General features: G+C 37.3%; 1 protein-coding gene across 3 annotated transcripts in view; it reads right to left on the bottom strand.

The window, feature by feature from the left end:
- Positions 1-800: 800 nt before the first annotated feature.
- The window catches only part of LOC149779713 (solute carrier organic anion transporter family member 2A1-like), a 28,578-nt gene continuing 7,052 nt past the window's right edge, over positions 801-22,326 (bottom strand). For all 3 annotated transcript variants that reach the window (XM_089940569.1, XM_089940571.1, XM_089940568.1), the window contains exons 3-10: positions 18,017-18,103; positions 17,334-17,537; positions 15,853-16,017; positions 14,469-14,670; positions 11,852-12,005; positions 11,398-11,555; positions 4,753-4,817; positions 801-4,286 (exon numbers count right to left, since the gene is read on the bottom strand). In XM_089940569.1, coding sequence (XP_089796695.1) covers positions 3,913-4,286; positions 4,753-4,817; positions 11,398-11,555; positions 11,852-12,005; positions 14,469-14,670; positions 15,853-16,017; positions 17,334-17,537; positions 18,017-18,103 — 1,409 coding nt within the window. In that variant the 3' untranslated portion in view covers positions 801-3,912. The remainder of the gene's footprint in view (positions 4,287-4,752; positions 4,818-11,397; positions 11,556-11,851; positions 12,006-14,468; positions 14,671-15,852; positions 16,018-17,333; positions 17,538-18,016; positions 18,104-22,326) is intronic.

The raw sequence follows: 22,326 nt of genomic DNA, 5'->3' as shown, positions 1-22,326 counted from the left end.
TTTAACTCTGCCAACCTGTCTTTTAGCAAACAAACATTTTTGTTTCCACTCTTTTTCTTCTGCTCACTGTTCAAATATCTCTCTCTCTCTCTCTCTCTCTCTCTCTCTCTCTCTCTCCTTCTTCTTTTTCTCTTTTTCTTCTTCTTCTTCAAAAGAGCACAGACTGTTTTTTTTTAAATTTAAAAATCATCTGACCTATTCTTGTGGTACCACATTGCTACAAACTGCACATATCAAAACCCCAAGAACAATTCTCTATCTCTGAAATTAAACAAGCATCGCCCCAGCACTGTCAGAGGCACATACACGAATTGCAACGTTGGTCATTTTTGTTAGTATTAATTTGCAAAAGTAAAGAATTTAACACTTCTGGAAATCTGTAGAACTATAATGTTATGGACAGCTATGAAGTGGACTTATGTAATAGTAAAGGTGACCGCTCCGGTGGTCTAGTGGTTAGAGCGTCCGCCTCGTAAGCGGGAGGTCGTGGGTTCGAACCCCGGTCGAGTCATACCAACGACTTACAAAAATGGTACGAACATTAACAGGTTAGTGTTAGGACTGGTCGGTCTGGTGTCAGGATAATGTGACTGAGTGGGACATCATGATACATGTCTGCGGCAAGATATCCCAGTGCCAGACATCATTATAAACTACCACACTGCAGACATCGTAGCGATATGACTGAAACATTGTTCAAGTACGCTAAAAAGTCCTAATCACACACACATTAGTATAGGTAACATCAATTTACTGAAAAAACTACTATAAAAAAAACACAACAAACGAACAAGAAACACTTATAACTATTGCATTTAATAGTATATAACTATCGAGAATAGTATTGCGCGGTGATTTAGGGATTAGATTCAACCATGTTACACATGAATAGCAGTTTATGGGTGAATGATATACGACAATTAGGCAACCATTTTGAAATTTAAGTTGTAGCAGTGTAAAATGATACGTAGGTCTGCTCTCCAACTGAAATGCCGTATTACATGATATGTATTACAGGGAGGCCTGTCTGTTTGTACCGTGTTAGTTCTATTTTGGAAGGATATGTCATAAACTGGAATTGACATAATAAAGTGTCATATTGCGCCTTGTTCACAATAAATACCAAGCACGGCGAACAGATGTAAGAGGAGGAAGAAGCTGATAGCTTGTGTTTGTTCAGTAGGGTACTTTGCTCTTTTTGTCTCATTCGAATAATATACAGAGAGGGACTGTTTTTATTCTTTATTAAATGCAGAAAGTCAAATAATAGTCCGACTTGATAGTTCTAGAGTTAAGCACCAAAAACATGATATTTGTTGTTTTTAAACGTGTAATCCTTTAGTACAAGAAGCCTTTATCCCACACCATATGGACAGTAAAGTATCCGTGATCTCATTACTGTTTTTGAATAGTAGAACAAAATATAATAACCTAGTATACACAATGTTTATCACTACATAATGTTCATATATAGTATCTTCATAATAAAGACAGACATTTTCAAAAAACCCTTTTAAGGGCCCCCGGGTGGCCTAGTGGTCTAAGTTGCTCGCCTTTACAGCTAATTGAAATCTCACCGGTGTCAACGTGGGGTTGAGTCTGTGGCTAGGCCTACTTGGGTACGTAAGAAAGCTTGCAAATAGCTGCTCATGGATGGGACAACTTGACTACGTGATAAATCTTGCCAGTAGCTGCCCAGGCCAACTTGGATACGTGAGAAAGCTTGCTAGGAACTGCCCGTGGATCGGTAGTTCTCCACAGGTTATTCTTCCAATACATAAAGAGGCAGCCATGTATAGCGTATAACCATGAAATGAAGATTAGCGTTGCGCCCATAACAAAAAACAACACATGCCTTATTCGGTTGAAATAATCAGATGTATGGTTACTTATCTAATTTCACTGACTCCTTTTATTTTTAAAGAGAGAACGTTGCTAAGACTGCATGGATTTTGATCACGCTTATTTTCCCTATGTAGTTGTACATCTGTTTCTTTATAATGAACTGTTGACTGAGTCAAAATCATAAAAAAATGTTAGTCTGAAATAGCTTCAAAGATGTACCTACAATGAAGTTCTTGTCATAGGCTATCTGGCAGTTTCCTATGAGACTGGACTGTAAACAAAGCAGCGTGCAATGGGCCTCATTACGCGCTGTGTACTGTTGCCGAAATACGCACAGACACTCACACCATACTGCAAATATTCTAAAGAATAAACAGATACCTGAAATACTACAAATACCAAGAATGCCAAAAATCTAACTCTTATATCACCACCTGAACGAAAGAGCAAACGATGCTCCCAAAAACAGACTGTGACAAAACTTTTGAGTGAGGAAAAGTACAGTTCGACAGCTAGGAACATAAAAGAGAAGACATTTCTTATGTACCTGGATGGCTTTGGTATCGATATCAGACGAATCAATTAAATTAGATATGTTGTTGTTGTTGTTGCTGTGGAATTAACATAATTTTTTTAAGCCCACGATATGATGGCTATACATGGTGGCCAGTATAACTGGTGGAGGAAGAACCCGAAAAAAATCCGGTAAAAACTACTAAGCCACGGGAGGCTACAGGCAAGCTCTCTCACATACACAGGTTGTCAGAGCCCGAGACTCGAACCCACTGACAGATGACAGTGATCGGTAAACACGAGAGGCTTAGACCGACCACTCGACCACCGGGGGTCTTAGACCACTAGGCCACCCGTACCCCCGAAAAGAGGCATTAAGTTAGTGGTAAAGGCAATGTATTGTTCACTTGTAACAAAAAGTATGAATTAGCAAGCAAAGAATTAAAAACAGGCTACTAGTATTGTGACTGAATTTTTGGATAAACATTTTGACGCAGATAGGTAGGTATGTGTGTTTGTATGTACCATGCATTTCCACAAGTGTATATGTATGCATGCATGTATGTATCCACAACATAACAATGTGAGGTCAATGATTTTAAATAAAATGACAAAGCAATGAAACGGTCTAGGATGTGTGAGTTACACGAGGAAGGAAGACATATTATACATAATTGAATACATGTTTATTATGTTATATACATACATATTCAACAACAACAAAAAAAGCTGCAATGATTACCAGGCATTGGTACCTATACTAAATGAAGTGGAAACGAAGTCGAAATTTAGGCAGGTTTTACGACTTGTGTTAGAGTAGAGCTTGGCTAGGAAGGAAGTTGTATGGAAAGCATTTAATGGATGCTACCCAAATTAACTAGAAGTCTCTCCAGTGCCCAGTTACATCAGGAAATCTCTTGTACTATATAAAGGATTGTAAATCTCTACAAACTTGTTAATTTAACTGAATGCAAGATAATATTGAAATTATAGAGCCATATAAATGAGAATTTCTGAGTTTATCAAGCTCAACTTCGACATAATTCATAAGTCCTAGCTCGTGGGAGGATAATGCCCCTCCCACATTGTCTCGCATTTTGCAGCATGAGGCTACAACTTACAAGAGGTCCTAGCGCCTCGCATCGCTTCTGAGTAAGGTCGATAAAATAACTCGTCCAGATCCAGAGTGTTATTTATTTTACCGCTGACATCCAATGAAATCTATTGTATCTTGCATCTATGAGAAAATGAGATGTTAATTAAGGCCAACTGATATATATATATATATATATATATATATATATATATATATATATATATATATATATAAATGGCCTGTTCAGGGCCGGTGGACCAATTTTTCAAGAAAGACGGCTCTTCCTGACATGGTGGATGAAGAAGTGGAGAGCTTAAGAGCAGTCACCAGTGTATAAATATTCATAAACTTAGAAGAAGTTGAAGCCAAATCAATCTCAGGTGCGCCATATATGACACTTTAAATTAGTCTTTTAATTATCCACTCTTATCATCATATCATCATACGGCATGCATAAGTCACTTTTTGTTGAAGGAGCCGAGTCGCTTAGGGGTAGTGAAGCCCATGTAGATGGGATCTGAGTTCCAACCAGTAGGAGTTGTCGCCATTTCCGATTCTTCCATTAATTCAATACTTTCTTCCTGGTCAAATGGAAGAACTGAATCAACTTCATCCTCAAAGGACCAGTCTCGTTTCTTTCTGGCTATAAGGAAAATGATGATGTTGAAGATAACAAAAACAATTCGAAAACCAGTCTCAAATCCAGTCTTTATGTGCCGAAAGTGATCAACATTATACAAAGAGCAAGTTCCAGTATTCCCACTAGTGGATTTCCATAAAAGGCACGAGGAATCCAGCAACTTTCCAGATATGAATGGACCCGGAATCCAACCTGAAAAGAAGGAAAACAATGTCTATAAATATTTTAAACTATGCATCGGTCTTAATGAACATATTAAATGTATCTATACCAACAAACAGATAGACAATGAAACAAAAGAATAAACAAAGATAGATCGAACAAACGAATAAACAAAGATAGATCGATACATTAATATTGGGAAGAAAACAAAACATGTCGATATATATATATATATATATATATATATATATATATATATATACACACACACACAATTAAAGAGAGAGATAGAGAAGACATTAAGAGGATAATCATAAACATACATTGAGACATGCATATATCTCTAAAACATGCATTTATATAGACTGATAAAATTATAGAATTCTGATTTGAACATTTACATAAGGTATTAATTGCCAAATATTCGCCGCCAAAATTCTGCAGTTCAATTATATTTATTTTCTTCACAAGACATTGTTTGTCATTGAATACTTACCCATCAGCATGATAAAGAAGGCTGCCAAAGCAACTGCAAATGATTTATCCCTGTCCTTTACACATCTACAAAAATATTGAAATAAATAAATAAATCAACAAGCGATTTCGGTTTGATCCGAATGGTTTTACAAATCTAAAAACACGTTGAAAGTAATCCAAATAGGCTGCAACTTTTAAAATTTCATTTCTGTTTGAAATCGATCATCTGGCATTTTTAAGTTCATTAATTAATTTTCTTATTACACATGTCCTCGAATTCATACATTGATTTGAATGAAGGGATCAAACATTTAATCAAAACTAAATGTTTGAAAATCATTGTTAGACACAGGCAAACATGAAAAATATTGCTCGTAATATTTTTGCGGGGTAATTTAGCTAAGAGATATGTGATCTGTCCATTAGCAATCGAAATATAACCTCTTTTTGACGTGAATCGAATCACTTTTAAACTCTGTAAGAAATACAAAAATTCATTGTAAAATATGTTTCTTCGAGAATAATTACCCAGTCATAATACCTAGGAGAACTACTATTTTCTCCTAATTCCAGCCTGCCCGGATACTACATATAGCTAAGGGGAGCTAAAAATTGTCTACCGACCCATATGGCGGTCGGGCAGAGAGATCTCCCTTTTGATATAATACTTAGCGGGAATGTCTCAGAACTATTCAGTTACTACTACTGGAGTGGAAGGCAAGCTCCCTATGGATGAAACTGCTCGTATATATATATATATATATATATATATATATATATATATATATATATATATATATATATATATATCACATGACTGGGTAAGTATTCTCAAAGAAGCTTATTTTACTAGGAAAAAATGGTTTCTTCTTAAATTATGTTACCCAATCTTAATACCTTAGGATAATAGGTAAGACGTGGAGGGAGGTAGATCCACTTACCCAGGAAATATCATCTTCGGTCTCCAAAGTTATGCAAGACAACATCCAGGGGACTCGACTGGAGGACACTCCATCCGTCGGGACGCGGTTTCAAATAGGGAAAAATCCACCCCACACTCGCAAATCCCGTGGAAGTCGTACAGCCGCTTCTTAAGAAGCTGTCGGTTGACCTGGAAGGAGGACATGTTGAGCTGCGGATAAAGGTCCTACCATATCGAGTTGGGCCCTCTGGGATGACATATCCGCAGAAAAAGCTAGAGAATGTGGACTTCGACCTCTTTCACGGTTACCGAACAGTTCTAGTCTAACCTCGTGAACCACATTATGTAATAAGGTCATTGGAGCTTGGATTATTTCCCTATATGCGGAGTGAATAACCTACTTAATCCAGGACGAGAAGTGTGTGTTGATATATCCCGCTGTCTAGTCTTGAGAGGTACAAAGAGACGTAATCTCCTTCGACTCAACGTCTGTTCTATTATGGTACTGCTTCAAAGCCAGAGCTAGGTCTTGGAGCTGATGTGTCTAGACAAGACAGAGGTTGCATGATGAAAATCTGGTTACTTGTGGCGGTTCTTGGTGATGGAAGAGGATGCCGTCTAAAGCAAGACTGAAAGTGTCTTGTCAGAACAGCATGCAATTCGGGTCGGTTGATAGGGCGTGCATTTCACTAATTCTGCCTGCAGTCGCTAAGGCCAAGAAGAAGCTGGTCTTCTAAGAAAGGTGCACCAGAGATGCCCTTGAAATTGGTACAAAAGGTGTCGTGTTCCGTCAGATTAATGCCCAAGATAAGTTCCAATTGGGCATAGGGTTGATGTTTTCGGCAGTTTATATTCAACGTTAGCGATGTCGGATACGTCCTTGTTTATGCTTTCTCTTCAAGATGAAGAAAGGTGTAAGCGATCGTGGAGCGGTAACCTTTCATCGTACATTGTGACGTTTCTTCGGAGACTTAGACGAAGTTAGCTATTGCGGTATAGATACCTGCAGAGGTATGATGTGTTATTTAGTGCATCACTGGGTAGAAACGTACCATATGTCAATATATACTTTTAGAGTGAAGGACCTAATTGCTGAGTGATTCTCTCCACGACTGGTTGTGAGAATTGTTTATTTCTGATGGCTTGAGTAACATGATCCAGACGTGCAGGTTTCGTGGCTTTGAGTAGGAATGAAACAACCGCTGTCTTGCTTGTTTGAGTAGATGAGGCAAAATTCGAATACTCACACGAGTTCCAGTTCAGAGATCGATAATGTCGTTGATCCACGACATCTCTCACATGCGTGGTGCAATGTGGATAAGGCTTCACTCTGATTCTCTTGCTTTCTTTATCACGGTCGGAAACAGAGGTATACGAGGGTAGGCGTATGCATCCAGGCCGCTTCCAATCTATCGAATGAGTGTCGACTGCCCAGGTTTTGCGTCTAAGACTAGGAGATACGAACGATGGGAATTTATTATCCACCCTTGTCTCAAACACGTGCACCAAATGTTGGTCCCATGGAGTGCATATATTAATGACAAATTGAAAAAATGAGGAGGCCATCCCGTCTGTATTAGTTAATTGTAGTTAAACAAATAGTCGGTTAGGAGTTCTGGGATATAGCATACTTGTACGTGGATTTGTTGGTGACAACACCAATTTATAAGTCCCACACCATGACACAAAGTCTTGGTACTTGGCTCCTCCTTGTCGTTTGATATACGTCGCCAGTGTAGTACTTGGTTCCTCCTTGTAATTTGAGATAAGTCACCACTGGAGAGCTTTTGGACAGAATCAGGATACCCTTGTCATGCAAATATTCCTGCCACCAGTGAAAGGTTTTCACAATGGCCGTCATCTCCAGAATTGATTGATAGGAATGTTTTTCCTGAGGAGAGCATGCACTGCTGGCTTCCCGAAAGTATGGTAGTAAGTGTGCTCTCCAGCTTTCCGTACTTGCTTCGGTATAGACCAAAATCTCGGGTTGTTGTACTTATGTATACCCTCCGTGAAATAAGTTAGGTTGCCCTAATTCCGTAGATGGTACCACAATTGTGTGCTGGTGGCGAGAGGAAGGTCCAGTGGGCTAACTTTAAGCCACCATTCGGGCAGAAGAATCATTTGCAATGGACGCATAGGAAGGCGACGTATGAGCATGAGGTCCACTGCAGCGTTTGGCAAGGCTAGTATATTACGGAATGTATGTGAGGATAGAGGTCCTCGAAAGAACGGTGCTACCATGATTGCAATTTCAATACCCGATCCTGAGGGAGACGAAATATGTGGCCTGTATATTGAATTATATACCTAGGTCAAAATCTTCTTAAGATGGTACTAGGTCAGATTTTTCCTTGCTGACAAGAAGTCCAGATTGGTAACAATGGTTGTCATATCTTCCTAGACCTATCCCACTGCTGTTCCTGCAGGATGTCATCCAGGCAATTTGATGGTGTTGCCAAAGAAATGGTCCGGACATGCGCCATTACTCGATTCATCAGACGAATGAAAACCCAAGGGCTGATGTTCAGCCCAAATGGGAGTGTCGTAGGCGAAACTGAGGATCATCCCGGAAACCTTGCGAAATGAGACATGGAGGTATCACAATGATGGCGAATTCTCTTTCATTAATGGCATTCAAAGTACTCTGTTGTTTTTTCATTGAGAACCAATGAATGTGAATGAATTGGCTGAAGGCGTTTAGGTCGATGTCCTGACTTAGCTTGCGGTTCGCCTATGGGTCTGAAAATTGACGATATGACTTTCTACGTGCTCGTTCCGGTTTGGTATGCGAGAACTGTCGATTTCGGACGGTAGGGCTTCAAAAGGACGGTTTTCAGAGGTTCGTGTCCAATGAGTGGCTCTTGGGTCCTTTTGTTTTTTTTTTCTCCGTATTATTCCTGTATCGACGCTTGGGTTATGGAATAGACGGACGTCGTTCTTCTGGGTAGATTATTTTACGAACTCCTTCTATCTGACCGCAAGCAAGAAGGTTAGAGGTTGAAAGTTGTTTCTTATCTTGTTATTAGGGTGATCCTTCAGGAAAATGCAGGCAGAGCGAACTGAGTCATTATTCAGCCTATTGTAAAGTGTATCTGCAGTTACGGCATCGGCAAAAGTATGTTTAGCGGCTGTATTCGGGCTATTCTTGGAGGAAGTATTCGGAGTGGGAGGAGATAAGCTATATTCCGTCTGTTGTAAGTCAGCCAATGGTATATCTTCCAAGAAGATTCTGAATTTTGCAAGGTCTCTCGTGTCGACAGCGTGCTTCTTGGCACGAGCAGAAGGAGTAACTCAAGGATTCTTAAACTTTGCCACGCAGTCTTATACCTACGGTGAAATCACTCTTCCCCGACGGCCACCTAGCTCAACAGACAACATTAGGTCCCTCAGCTAAATGTAGTATCTGGCTTGGCTAGATTTGAGGGTTAGTAGTAGTTTTCATAAGGTAGTATGATTAGGTAACTTATTTAAAGAAGAAACGCGAAAGGAAGTATTGTGTTGTTTCCCAAAGTCTTAGATTTTGCTGACGAGCATCTGGCTAGGCATGCGAATAACAAACCCTAATAATTAAAGATGTGCTTTTGGGGGCTTCTAGTTTCAATATCATTTAGTAGAGAAACAATTTGCAGTTTATGCCGTGCAAATGCAAGTTGAGTGATGTGCCTTGCCCAGCAACCACTATGGAAGCAGATATCGGATATTTCGATAGTGGAATTACACCCTTCTTCCCATAACAAAAAAGACTTCGAATTATTAGCGTTTAAATAAACAGTCAGCGATAGGCTAACTACCAATGTACTGAGTGCACTTTAATTTGTATTATTATGCATGTACCTTTGAAGCTTTTAGTCATGTTGCTAATAATGATGACAATAAATCTGAAGGGCATGATTGTGTTTCAACATAAACAATATTCATATCTAGGATCCCTTTCTAGTAAAGAACAGGAAAGGCTGATAAATTCCGTTTGCTAACTTCAGTAGCTTTAAATCTAATTTTGGAATTTCACCTAAAAGATCAGTCTCAGCGCTCAAGAGCGCTCCGGTGACCTAGTGGTAAGAGCATCCGCTTCGGAAGCGGGAGGCCGTGGGTTCGAAGCCCGGCCAATGCATACCAACGACTTTAAAAAATGGTACTAACAGCTGCCTCGCTAGGCTCTCAGCATTAAGAGGTTAGTGTTAGGACTGATCGGCCTGGTGTCAGGATAATGTGACTGTATGGGACATCATGCTATATATATATCTGTGGCATGATGCCTTAGTGCTTGACATCACTTTAAACTGCCACACTGCAGACATTGTATCGATATGACTGTTACACTGCACATATGACTGAAAGAGTGTTAAAGCTACGTTAAAAATCTTTATCACACACACACACACACACACATACACACATACACACAGCGCTCAAGTTTTTTTTGCGTTTAAGACTGACGTTTTAACTGTTTTCCAAAAGAATGACTTTCGGAAAACAACAGGACAAATGGCTAAAATCAATTTGCCAAATGTCCTCTAGTTTTACCGCGTATAATTTAACCCAAAGACTGTATGTAATTGTCACGACTCAGCAGTATTAAACTAAGTAAAAGAAAAGATAAAAAACCAACAAGATTTTTGAAATTCAACAAATAAATTATTTTCTTTCAATACAAAGTTAAAATGTAAAAATAAATTACAGTACTGTGAATTTAATCCCAAATAATCCTAACAGTTCTAACACAAGTACAAATGTATGAAGTTCCAATTGAATTCAACTGGTGCTTCAAGTACATTCCAGTGTTGAATATGATGATGCGCATATATTATTGAATGTGATAATGTGACAATGGCCTGCAATGTGGCGATATAATAACAGTGTTTTATCACGATACTATCATTATAAAAGTCCTTGACTGAATGAACTATAATTCCAAATTAATGATTTAGCCGCAGGAGTATTAATGAACACTCTGTAACTCCAGTAAATTCTTTAAGAAGACAAAAATCCACCCAAATTAAAAACTGAACACAACAATAAGACTGACTCACTTAGGATGTTAAGGTTGGAATAATACATTTTTCAGGCAAACAACATTAATATACAATAAAAAAACCACAATAATAGAGCTAGGCAGTAACACAGTTTCCTTTCAAAAACATTCAAAGTTATCAAAAAGTTTAGGAATTTCCATGTATAAGACTAATGTCCTAGACCCTGAGTCAAATGAATATGTTTACTGCCAGTAATAATGATCAGAAAATTTAACTTATATCCTCATTAAAGCGTTAGCGATCTATCATGTTGTCTGTAAAATAAATATCACTAGTCAGGTATACCATTAACTTGATTTTGGACTATGCTCAATTACAAGATAGAAATATACATAACATATAATCATCGAGAAAAGTAATTCAATACAAAAACAAATAAACATAACAGCAACAGACTGTATAGTGATGATATCTGATAGTATGGTAATATATAGTGATTCTAAGTGTACAGAAAAATAGGGTCAAACTGACATATTGTTTATTTCTATTACCAGTATATTGCTATTGGCTTAGACTCTGGTACATCTTTAATAAAAGGTCAGACGGATTTGTTATTCTTTGTTGGTGTTTTGTCAATTGAGTATGTCATAGAACATATTCTAATGCAAGCTGAAACAGATATGTCATTATCGACGAATGTACGCCATTGGACGAAACACTAATGCCCATTCAAATGAAAGGTCAAACGGACGTTATCAATCATTACCTGAGAAAGACAAAGAAAGCCGGCATGTAGTAAAATCCTGCTGAGAGATCCGTCAATGCAGTTGCGACTAGGTAGGGTACAATCTTGTCACAATCGGTATCGCAGAGTGCAGGTGTCGCTGTCCTTGTTCCTTCAATGCACGAACAATTGGCGAATATCTAACAAGAACAGTTGAATAACATAAAATAAATGTCTGAACGTAGTATGCATACTTGAAAAGCCTCTACATAATTGTATTACAAAGACGTTGTATTCCTTAAGCCATTTTTGCCGTATCACATATTGTCTTATATCTAAACGTTTTCGTGTTCGTTGCAAATATTTTATATAAATGGGTTCATAATATTCACTTTCAATCTTTGAAGAAAAAGTTGTTTAAATAAAAGAAATGGCGAATGCATGAAAATACGAAGAGAGAGAGAGAGAGAGAGAGAGAGAGAGATTATTCGCTGACCTTTTCCTCTCTCGTTGTGCAGCCAGCAGTACATGGAGAAAAGTAATTCCTTCCATCAGATCCGCATACAGGAAAGAAGTCCATCACATCACAGTAACATGTATCCGTACATTTTGTGGAGGAATCATTGTTTTGTTCTGGATGGGAATTTTCTCTAAAAAGCAAAATGTACAAAGTAAACAAGAAACAGTGGTGTAAACCTACAACTGCAGAGAAAGCCAATAATTTGTAAAATGTTACCAAATAACAGGCCCCGCTTCGGTAGCCTAGTGGTTAAAGCATCCGCCTCAGATGCGGGAGGTATTGGGTTCAAACTCTGGCCGAGTCATACCAAAGACTTCTAGAGATGGTACTAACAGCTGCCTCACTAGTCACTCAGCATTAAGAGATTAGTGTTTAAACTGATCGGCCTGCTGTCAGGATAATGAGACTGGGTGGGACATCATGCTACATGTCTGCGGCATGATGCCCCAGTACTAGACATCACTTTAAACTGCCACACTGCAGAGATTGTATCGATATGACTGTTACAATGTTAAATCTACGTTAAAAATCTAAATCGCGCGCGCACACACACACACACGCACACACACACCAAATACCAGTGAATTTAATACCATATAAGTCGCAAGAAATTAAAAGATTTAAAACTAAAGGGCAATCGGTACACGCTTTGATATTTCCGTCAATCATTGGAAAAAAACTGAACAGGATTACTTCAGAACCCGCATTTGCATATACATGTACCTTATATACATGTATCTTATTTATCAACTAATACTAAGGGTAATGCTCATCAACCGCCATTACAGAGTTCATTACGGACCACTGGACAGTTCCTTGTTTATTTTATTAAAGCATGAACTCACTAGAGAAGTTTCTTTTTTTTTTTCTTCTTGATCTTGTGTAGATAATCGGATAATTCAATTTTAGTATAATAACATGAAGGCTGACACAATGCGACAGCAATTCATTCCATGGTTTAGAAGATTTTTATGTGCATTTAAGCTAAGAGCGTAGACCACTAGGCGCTAAGTGTGTGTGGGGTGGGTGGGGGTCGAGGTGGGAGCCTTGAATACGATGTTCTTACCTGGGTGCGGTTTATATACAAATATATTTTGGTAACCCCTAGACTACATTTATCCACGTTAGAAACTACAGTTAAAGTCGAAATGGTGCAAAGAATGGGTATCTTCCTTAGTCATTTTACAGACAGACAAATGAAAAGCATTTATAGTTCATTTCTTTAAAAAAAAGACAGTTTTTAAAAATGATTTTACAAAATACACTTGTTCAAGCAAACTATAAACAAAAATGTCGGTGTCACTGCTACTGGCAAGCGAAACTAGCCTCCAAAATGTTAGACATTTTGCGTAAGTTACTGCACAAAGGTTTCTTATTTGTGACATATAATAAGACAAGGAGAGCGTACTTTCTAAGAATATAAGCCTACTTCAGTCAACACCCAATTATGACCTGCATTAAAGGCTCCATTCTACAGTTTCGCACTTCATATAGAATTTGGAATTTAAAGATAACGAATTTTCCATGATTTCCTCACGGGCTCTACTGGTTTTGTACAAAAGACAGCGTTTATCATATATAGTGTTAAAATAAATTTGTATTGTGATGCATGATTGCTAGGTGTAGTTTGGGTATACAGTTTGGCCTTATGTTAGATTTGCATTTCTCAGAAAAGACTGACAGGTTCACTTCGTCATTTTCACTTTCACTAAAGTAAATTGGGGATAAAAGAGTTTATAACATTTTGCAAACTACGTGTTGTATATTGTTTAGTGCGTTGAATTCACTTTCAAAAGCATGTATTATCTAATCTGGCAAAATAAATTTCCACATTTCAAAAACTGCTAACGATAGTTTATTTTGAGGTGTTCAGGCACATTTTTGGAGCACATCGAAGCGGCCATTTTGATAGCTGTCTGCTTTAGATAGTGTATAGTTCACATAATTACCACATGTCAAGATGTCATAGTAAATAAAAGAAACGTAAAGGTAGCCAAAAACTTTCTCCATTGTGCATGGTGGCAATGCAAAAAACCTCTCTCTCACAGAAAAAGACAATAACAGTCGAGCAGAAACCAACGTCACGGGGCTTTCGGTCCGAGTGCCTTACATAACAGATTTGTCTCCCTTTAATACAGAATTTGTTATATTTGTCTACTATGAATACATTTCGTGCTTGCTTGCCGATCGGTCGTGTGTTGATATGAACTCCATATTATATGAACACGACATTTTATGCTTGCTTGCCGATCGGTCGTGTGTTGATACGAACTCCATATTATATGAATACGACATTTCGTGCTTGCTTGCCGATCGGTCGTGTGTTCATACGAACTCAATATTATATGAATACGACATTTCGAGCTTGCTTGCCGATGGGTCGTGTGTTGATACGAACTCTATTAATATGAATACGACATTTCGTGCTTGCTTGCCGATCAGTCGTGTGTTGATACGAAGTCTATTAATATGAATACGACATTTTGTGCTTGCTTGCTGATCGGTCGTGTGTTGATGCGAACTATATTGACCCCATTCACAAACCCCATATATACGTTACAAGAGAGTGGACAATTTTTTTTAAGGAACGTACATTTGAATTGTACCGTTAATAGTGAATCCCTTAATTTCTGGTATGGAGCATCTGAGAAACAGTGACGACATCCCTAAAACTGTGGTTGTGACACTCACAACGATGACTAACTTCGTGCACGTAACTGGATGTAGCCTCGTTCTTGATATAATGACTCCCCCGATAACTGTGCCAAACACTGACGATAACACACTGATGGCTTCTGTTAAAATACATTATAGTTTTGATTATACGTCTGAAGAAAAGTCGAGAGTTATGACCAGTTAGATCGTAAATTCACAATTTAGTAAGCACATAACAGTTTAGAAATAATAATAATAATAATAATAATAATAATAATAATAATAATAAAATAATAATAATAAAATTAATAATAATAATAATAATAATAAAATAATAATAATAGTAATAATAATAATAATAATAATAATAATAAAATAAAATTAATAATAATAATAAAATTAATAATAATAATAATGATAATAATAATAATAATTATAATAATAATAATAATAAAATAAAATTATTAATAATAATAATAATAATAAAATAAAATTAATAATAATAATAATAATAATAAAATTAATAATAATAATAATAATAATAATAATAATGATAATAATAATAATGATAATAATAATAATAATAATAATAATAATAATAATAATAATAATTATAGTAGAACCAAACTGATTAACATGGAAATGAAGTAAGTGATCAAATATATGCATTTATGCTGAATAAAATGGTAGATTGATATGTAAACGAGAATGTCAATGTAGAAGTGAGTATTTCGGTAGGCAGGATATAACTGAGTAGAAAGGTAGATATGTAGGTAAATGAGCATGTAAGTGGAGAATTTGGTAGGTAGGAAGTTAGGCGGTTAAAAAGGTGGATAGGTAGGTCGGTGAGCATATTTAGTGAAGAAGTAAGTATTTCGTAGGTAACAAGGTAGGTGAGTAGAAATATCGATAGGGGACTAGGTAGCAATGAGGAAGCCTATCTTCTAGACATATGGATAGATACTGCAGCATTAAAATTACTTTTAAAAACGCTAAATTATTTATTGCATAATTGGGTTTGTAGTTGTTATTTTTGTTCTGGTATACAAAGAAGTGGTATAAGTTTATGCTCATTAGTAACGATAAGTTAACGTCTATAGTTAATTTAGTATTTGAGATCTAAATCCTGATGTGAGTACATATTTAATTTTATTACCTTACATGTTTTAGCAATTGATAGAATTTACACATATGTAGTGTTCAATATATATAAACTAATTCAGAAAGGCATGGATCAATAGGAGATCATGAACAATTTCAATTTTTATTGTCAGAGTAACGACTCCTTATAGGTCAATATGACCATTAAGTTTTGTACACACTATGTAAACCAACTGCTTTCCTCGTCGGCATGGACAAAGCTATTTCTATATATTTGGCTGAGAAAACTTCGGACATAGACGCCACTAGAAAATGTAGACAGGCGGCAATGGTCAGCAACCAAAACAATGGATTAGCGGCTATTCGGCACAAAATTCCAGTAAACACTGCAAACAGACAAACAAAATGGTAACATTATAGCACGCAACGGAGATTACATAGTGAGAAACATTAGTCAACTATAGTTTTTAGATAATTATGTCGAAGTAGCAATTTTTACCGGTTGATTTGATTGCATTGAATTTCTATAACAACTAATGGCATCAATAAGTAACATGACAACAAGTCAATTGAAACCGGAGAATGTGATGTTAAGTCAGACGCAATGGCTCCAGTCTCCATTTATGTCATCCGTACCTCCAAAGAAATTACTGGCATTACATGATGTGTACATGTATTGCTAGTATTCGTTTTGAAGATATTAGCAAAACCTTAGAAGTGTTATGTATAACGAGAAAGATAATGAAAAAAATAATATAGCATCAGGTTTTGGGCACACACCCGCCTGGTGGCAATGACCTTCCGGAGATTTAGTAATTTTGTGGTGCTATCAGTAACTGAACTTTAGAAAGGAATATATCTATACAGTAGAACAGGTATCTGAAGTATCAATAACTCGAACACTCTGTGGCATTCCAGTGGCCTGAAGTATGAATACTTTTAACAATTGGTAGCATTCAGACGACCTGAAGTATCAATAACTCGAACACTTGGAAAATATTCTAGTGACCTGAAGTTTGAATACCTCTAACACTCAGCATCTTTCTCGTGACCTGAAGTATTAATAACTCGAACACTCGGTTGCATTCCATGACATGAAGTATGAATACCTGTAACACTCCATATCATTCTAGTGACATGATGTACCAATAACTCGAACAGTCAGTATAATTCTTGTGATTTTCGTCTCCTCCTTCATTAAATTGCCCTTGACCACGAAGCTTACTCGAGAACATACTTACCAATCAGAAACTACGATTGCACATGTCGAGTAAGATTTCAGAATCTGGAGCAACATTACTCGAAATGTGGAGAAACATTTTATGTCGACATACCTAATGTAATGAATCATTTCGATGGCAGCATCCGAAGCACAAGCAACCCAAAACTATAAAAACAATCTTGAACCCACAGTTCTTCTGTGGAATTTCCACTAATTTCCAACTGGAGAATGAATAACTAATTAACAGTGCCACCATATCAGTCAACCTTACTCTGTTCCTTGTTAAATCCTTACCCGTAGCCTCAGCAAAACACTTGTATCCGGGAGGCCAAACTTGTACTGATTTGGCATAAGGCCCAACACTGATCATTTTACGGCATGATGGGTTGGAATAGGTATGGAAATTTTTAGTTTTGTAACTTATGTTCAAAATACAAATTAATTGTTCATTGACAAGACTTGTTTATTTTCACGTAATACCAGTACGGCATCTTTTGCATGTGGATTTGCTCTCTTTCGTTCTTTTGCCCAGTGTCAGTCTGGATTTTCTCACGGCCCCCACCTTTGTCCATCGCGGAAAAAACATCAATGGAATACCTGAGAGAACCGACGCTACTCCGATAATGAAGAAACCAAGCAACCATGATCCAATTCTAGAACGATGTTGCGTGTGAAAACAAATTTCTGCCAAAAAGAGAAGAAAAAAAACACAGTAAAGCAAAAAACGTTTGCACATCAGGTGAAATTTCCTTTTTACATGGTATAAACGTGGAAATAAACAAACACTGTGATGCAATTGCTTTGGAAGAGTCCGACTGGATTAATACAAACCATAATGTCTTGCAATTCCTGTCAAAGAACGCGATGACTTCATTATGTTTGCCATTTAATAAATTTGGATGTTGATTGCAAATAAATATTCATTTCTTTGTAAGTATATTAGCCGTTCAGACATGAAATGGAAAAATCTTTAACGTAAATCTATTTGAAAACATTAACACAAACAATACAATCGTATTAAGTAGAGAGATTAGACAAGGGACATCTTTCTTTTTAAAGAGCTACAAAATGTTGAAGCTGTTAAACATGGGGAGTGGCTATTTAAGTAATGTGACAGACATGACTGAACGTAGAGAGAGTGTGGGGAGGGTGAAGGAACTTACCGCCTACGACCACATCAATTTTGTTCAAAATTCCACTAATGACTGAGGCTAGAGCTGGACCAAACAGTGCAATACCCGTAACAATACCTGAAAAGTAGCCATAGGAAACCCTTTATGTTACACAATTGTGTCAGGTACATAGATCGAACGATCTTCAATATAGCAAAAGGGCAGTCATGCAAACAGATCTATGTGTTTTAAGAATATTATAACTGTTCTAAGACTGATTCAAATGTTCAAGAGATATTCAAATTGGTATTTGCCTAACAGATCTCCATATATTTAGTATGGTAAAACTGGCCTTCGAAAAACAGACCTCCTAGTTTTACTATAGTAGATATAGTCTCAGTCCTACATATATCCATGTTTTTGGTATAGTAAAGATGGATTCAGTCAAACAGATATCCATGTTTTGGTATAGGAGAAATAGTCTCACGCCTACAGATATCTATATTTTGGTATAGTAAAGACGGACTCAGTCCAACATATATCCATGTTTTGGTATAGTAAAGATGGCCTCGGTCCAACCTATATCCATGTTTTGGTACATTGGAAATAGTCTCAACCCTACAGATATCCATGTTTTGGTATAGTAAAGATGGCTTCAGTCCTAGAGATATCCATGTTTAGGTACAGTAGAGATGGCCTCAGGCCAACATATATCCATGTTTTGGTATAGTAAAGATGGCCTCAGGCCAACATATATCCATATTTTGGTATAGTAAAGATGGTCTCAGGCCAACAGATATCCATGTTTTGGTATAATAAAGATGGCATCAGACCAACATATATCTATGCTTTTGGTATAATACAGATGGCCTCAGTCCAACATATATCCACATTTTGGTATAGTAAAGATGGCTTTAATCCAACATATATCCTTGTTTTGGTACAGTAAAGATGGCCTCAGACCAACATATATCCATGTTTTGGTATAGTAGAGATAGTCTCAGTCCAACAGATATCCATATTTTGGTATAGTATGGATGGTCTCAGTCCATCACATATCCATGTGTTGGTATAATAAAGATGGCCTCCGTCCAACATATATCCATGTTTTGGTATAGTAAAGATGGCCTCATTCCAACCTATATCCCTGTTTTGGTACAGCAGAGATAGTCTCAATCCTACAGATAACCATGTTTTGGTACAGTAGAAATAGTCTCAGTCCTACAGATATCTATATTTCGGTATGGTAGAGATGACCTTAGTCCAAAATATATCCTTGTTTTGGTATAGTAAAGATGGCTTCAGTCCAACGGATATCCATGTTTAGGTATAGTAAAGATGGCCTCAGTCCAAGAGATATCCGTGTTTTGGTATAGTAAAGATGGTCTCAGTACGACAGATATCCATATTTTGGTATAATAAAAATGGCTTCAGTTCAACAGATATCTATGTTTTGGTATAGTAAAGATGACATCAGTCCTAGAGATATATATATATTTTGGTATAGTAGATATGGCCTCAGTCCAACAGATATCCATGTTTTAGTATACTAAAGATGGCCTCAGTTCTACATATATCCATGCCTTGGTACACTAGAGATAGTCTCAGTCCGTCACATATCCATGTTTTGGTATAGTAAATGTGGCCTCAGTCCAACATATATCCATGTTTAGGTATAATAAAGATGGCCTCAGTCCAACATATATCCATGTTTTGATACAACAGAGATAGCCTCAGTCCAACACATATCCATATTTTGGTATAGTAAAGATGGTCTCAGTCCTACATATATCCATGTTTAGGTATAGTAAAGATGGTCTCAGTCCTACAGATATCCATGTTTAGGTATAGTAAAGATGGTCTCAGTTCTACATATATCCATGTTTTGATACAGTAGAGATAGTCTCAGTCCAAGACATATTCAGGTTCTGGTATAGTAAATGTGGCCTCAGTCCAACAGATATCTATGTTTTGGTATATTAAAGATGGCTTAAGTCCTAGGGATATATATATGTTTCATTAGATTAAAGATGGCCCCAGTCTTAGAGATATCCATGTTTTGATACAGTAAAGATGGCCTCAGTTCTATATATATCCATGTTTTGATACAGTAGAGATAGTCTCAGTCCAAGACATATTCAGGTTCTGGTATAGTAAAGATGGACTTAGTCTAACATATATCGATGTTGTGGTATAGTAAAAATGGCCTCAGTCCTACATATATCCATGTTTTAATACAGTAGAGATAGTCTCAGTCCAACACATATCCATGTTTCGGTACAGTAGAGATAGTCTCAGTCCTACACATATCCATGTTTTGGTACAGTAGAGATAGTCTCAGTCCAACACATATTCAGGCCTCACTCCTACATATATCGATGTGTTGGTTCAGTAGAGATAGTCTCAGTCCATCACATATCCATGTTTTGGTATAGTAAAGATGGCCTCAGTCCTACATATATCGATGTGTTGGTTCAGTAGAGATAGTCTCAGTCAATCACATATCCATGTTTTGGTATAGCAAAGATGGCCTCAGTCCTAGAGATATCCATGTTTTGGTACAGTAGAGATCGTCTCAGTGCTACACATATCCATGTTTTGGTACAGTAGAAATAGTCTCAGTCCTACACATATCCATGCTGTGGTACAGTAGAAATAGTCTCAGTCCTACACATATCCATGTTTTGGTACAGTAGAAATATTCTCAGTCCAACACATATCCATGTTCTGGTACAGTAGAAATAGTCTCAGTCCAACAGATATCCATCTTTTGGTACAGTAGAAATAGTCTCAGTCCTACACAAATCCATGTTTTGGTACAGTAGAAATAGTCTCAGTCCAACACATATCCATGTTTTGGTACAGTAGAGATAGTCTCAGTCCTACACATATCCATGTTTTGGTACAGTAGAAATAGTCTCAGTCCAACACATATCCATGTTTTGGTACAGTAGAAATATTCTCAGTACAACACATATCCGTGTTTTGGTACAGTAGAGATAGTCTCAGTCCTACTCATATCCATGTTTTGGTACAGTAGAAATAGTCTCAGTCCTACACATATCCATGTTTTGGTACAGTAGAAATAGTCTCAGTCCTACACATATCCATGTTTTGGTACAGTAGAGAGAGTCTCAGTCCAACACATATCCGTGTTTTGGTACAGTAGAAATAGTCTCAGTCCAACACATATCCATGTTTTGGTACAGTAGAGATAGTCTCAGTCCTACACATATCCATGTTTTGGTACAGTAGAAATAGTCTCAGTCCAACACATATCCATGTTTTGGTACAGTAGAAATAGTCTCAGTCCAACACATATCCATGTTTTGGTACAGTAGAGAAAGTCTCAGTCCTACACATATCCATGTTTTGGTTCAGTAGAGATAGTCTCAGTCCAACACATATCCATGTTTTGGTTCAGTAGAGATAGTCTCAGTCCTACACATATCCATGTTTTGGTACAGTAGAAATAGTCTCAGTCCTACACATATCTATGTTTTGGTACAGTAGAAATAGTCTCAGTCCTACACATATCCATGTTTTGGTTCAGTAGAGATAGTCTCAGTCCAACACATATCCATGTTTTGGTTCAGTAGAGAGAGTCTCAGTTAAACACAGATCCATGTTTTGGTACAGTAGAGATAGTCTCAGTCCTACACATATCCATGTTTTGGTACAGTAGAGAGAGTCTCAGTCCAACACATATCCGTGTTTTGGTACAGTAGAAATAGTCTCAGTCCTACACATATCCATGTTTTGGTTCAGTAGAGATAGTCTCAGTCCAACACATATCCATGTTTTGGTACAGTAGAGAGAGTCTCAGTCCTACACATATCCATGTTTTGGTTCAGTAGAGATAGTCTCAGTCCAACACATATCCATGTTTTGGTTCAGGAGAGATAGTCTCAGTCCTACACATATCCATGTTTTGGTACAGTAGAAATAGTCTCAGTCCTACACATATCCATGTTTTGGTACAGTAGAAATAGTCTCAGTCCTACACATATCCATGTTTTGGTTCAGTAGAGATAGTCTCAGTCCAACACATATCCATGTTTTGGTACAGTAGAGAGAGTCTCAGTTAAACACAGATCCATGTTTTGGTACAGTAGAGATAGTCTCAGTCCTACACATATCCATGTTTTGGTACAGTAGAGAGAGTCTCAGTCCAACACATATCCGTGTTTTGGTACAGTAGAAATAGTCTCAGTCCTACACATATCCATGTTTTGGTTCAGTAGAGATAGTCTCAGTCCAACACATATCCATGTTTTGGTACAGTAGAGAGAGTCTCAGTCCTACACATATCCATGTTTTGGTTCAGTAGAGATAGTCTCAGTCCAACACATATCCATGTT

This window comes from Sinohyriopsis cumingii, chromosome 17, assembly GCF_028554795.1.
Source record: "Sinohyriopsis cumingii isolate HCF-2022 chromosome 17, ASM2855479v2, whole genome shotgun sequence".
Classification (NCBI taxonomy): domain Eukaryota; kingdom Metazoa; phylum Mollusca; class Bivalvia; order Unionida; family Unionidae; genus Sinohyriopsis; species Sinohyriopsis cumingii.
The sequence above is the reverse complement of the archived record's forward strand: the minus strand, read 5'-3'. Positions and strand labels throughout refer to the sequence as shown.